The following is a 2600-nucleotide window of genomic DNA, read 5'->3' as shown; positions in this document are numbered from 1 at the left end:
CATTCCCTCGGCTGCAGTCCCATCCGCAGTTCCTCCCCGCAACCAACGGTCAGTGCTACGGAATCCAGAAGTAACGTGGGAAAAGATTAGCAAGGAGTTGGCCCTGGGGAGGGTGGCCGGTCCTTTTCAGACAATGCCTAGGCCGGACCTGGTTTGTTCTCCCCTAGGGCTAGTTCCGAAAAAAGAAGTTGGAAAATACCGTCTCATTCACAACTTGTCAAGTCCGGCAGGTGGGTCAGTCAATGAGGGTTTGGATCCAGAATTGTGTGCAGTTCGTTACACCACCTTTGACTCTGCTATTCAGAAATTGCAGCTGCTGGGGGGAGGGGCTCTGATGGCAAAGGCTGACATTGAGTCGGCCTTTCGCCTCCTGCCGGTCCACCCGGAGGACACTAGGTTGCTGGGATTCACTTTTGAGGGCAATTTCTTTGTGGATCTATGTATGCCGATGGGTTGTTCCATTGCATGTGCAATATTCGAAACATTCAGTTGCTTCTTGGAATGGACAGTGCGGGAGGTGATGGGCGCGCGAGAGGTGGTGCATTACTTGGATGATTTCCTGTTTATGGGGCTGGCGGGCGCGTCCGATTGTCAGGAGGCTCTTGTGGGTTTTCAGCGCATGGCGGGGGCCTTGGGGGTGCCTCTGGCGGTGGAGAAAACGGAAGGACCGACAACCCAGTTGACATTCTTAGGTATTGAGATAGACACGGTTGAAGGAGTGTGCAGATTACCTCAGGAAAAAGTTAAGGCATTTCAGGGGTCCTTGGACCAATGCTTGAGGGCACGCAAGGTTACTTTGCATCAGCTACAGGTGTTAGTGGGTCAGTTGAATTTTGCACTCCGAGTGATACCTATGGGCAGGGTTTTTTCCAGGAGCATCGCCAGGGCGATGTCAGGTTTGAAGGAAAAACACCATCACACTAGGCTGACAACTGAGATGAAGGATGATTTGGTCACGTGGAGGGATTTCTTGGAGGATTTCAATGGGTCGGTAATATGGCAACAACCGGCGCAGGACAACAGAGAATTGGAACTTTATACGGATGCAGCAGGTAGTGTTGGTTTCGGGGCAGTGTTAGGAGCCAGGTGGTGTATGCAGCACTGGCCAGCAGAATGGTTTGAGAGGGGGCTGGTCCGCAACATCACATTTCTGGAGTTATTCCCCATTATTGTGGCTCTTCAGATATGGGGCAATTTTCTGGAAAACAAAAAAATTGTGTTTTGGTCTGACAGTATGTCAGTGGTTTTGGCGGTGAACAACCAAAGTGCCAAATGTCCTTGGGTGCTCCGTTTACTGAAAGTGCTGGTGCGGGAGTGTCTGCGGCGTAATGTGCATTTCATTGCAAAGCATGTGCCAGGTGTGGTTAACACAGTAGCTGATTCCCTGTCTCGTTTTAAGTTAACAGAATTCAGAGCGCGATGGCCGCAAGCAGACGCTCAGATGACAGCCTTCCCGGAAAGCCTGTGGAAGCTTGGTGCCCCATTGCTCCCGATCTCATAGCGGCATCGGTTGCTCCCAAGACTAAGAGTAGGTATGAGAGGGATTGGCAGGTTTACAGGGCTGTTTTGCAGAGCAAAAAGGGTGTGGGAGAATTTACACCACAAGGGGTGCTCAGTTTCATAGTTAGCCAGAAAGATGGGGGAAGGTCCCTGGCTCTGGTACGCAGACAATTATCAGCAATAGCCTTCTTTGCAGGGATAAAAGGGGTGACGGATCCCACTAAAGACCTTAGAGTTAGAAGGGCCATGAAGGGATGGGAACGATTGGTTCCAGGGGAAAAGGATTCCAGGAGACCGATCGATTCCAAAAGGTTGGTGAATATCTTGGGGGCGTTGCCGCAGGTTTGTTGGTCGCATTATGAGGTGCAATTGCTGCAGCTAGCATATTCATTAGCTTTCTTTGGGGCATTCAGGGTATCAGAGCTAGTGCCAAACTCTAAGATGGACAGACAGGGTGGGATCGCCGTTGATGATGTGGTGATGGCAGCGGGCTTGCTGCAGGTCAGGGTACGGCGGTCGAAGACAGACCCACTGGGAAAAGGAGTATGGGTGCAACTGAGAGCAAGCCAGGGGGCGGGCTATTGCCCGGTGATGTTGATGGAAAGGTTCATGCAGATGAGGCCAGGATGTGAAGACAATAGGCTGTTGGTGCATGAGGATGGTACACCGTTGACGAAATTCCAGTTCACGCGAATATGCAAGCGGGCTCTGGAATTGTTAGGAGAAGACATAGCTCATTTTACGTCACATTCATTCCGTATTGGGGCAGCTACTACAGCAGCGGAATTAGGACTATCACCGGGTGCAATCAAGAGAGTGGGCAGGTGGAATTCAGCGAGTTTCGAGCGCTATGTGCGACCACAGCTGGTATAGGTGGGGTGGTATCCTCAACAGGTTGGTATTTACCCACTTCTCTCTTTTGTATTTTGTTTCTGGTCTCGCTTGCAGGGGTGGCAAGCCAGAGGATGCAAGTATGCTGGTGTGGAGATTCGGTCATATGCAGAGCGGGGAATTGGTTTGGAGAATCTGGGGTGGACAAGACGCAGAGGGCCCTGGGAATGGTCCACAACTGGTTAGGTTTGGAGGGCCTGCGGGCTGAG

At 51.5% G+C, this 2600-nt stretch overlaps 1 protein-coding gene across 1 annotated transcript; it reads left to right on the top strand.

Annotated features, from left to right (window-relative positions):
* The first annotated feature begins 1419 nt into the window (after positions 1-1419).
* On the top strand, positions 1420-2373 carry LOC144763180 (integrase/recombinase xerD homolog). Its single transcript, XM_078648529.1, has one exon. It carries the CDS (start codon positions 1420-1422, stop codon positions 2371-2373), a length of 954 nt encoding a protein of 317 aa, XP_078504655.1.
* Positions 2374-2600: the final 227 nt, after the last annotated feature.

Source organism: Lissotriton helveticus, chromosome 1_1 (genome assembly GCF_964261635.1).
Source record: "Lissotriton helveticus chromosome 1_1, aLisHel1.1, whole genome shotgun sequence".
Classification (NCBI taxonomy): Eukaryota; Metazoa; Chordata; class Amphibia; order Caudata; family Salamandridae; genus Lissotriton; species Lissotriton helveticus.
This window is presented reverse-complemented; position numbering and strand designations above follow the sequence as displayed.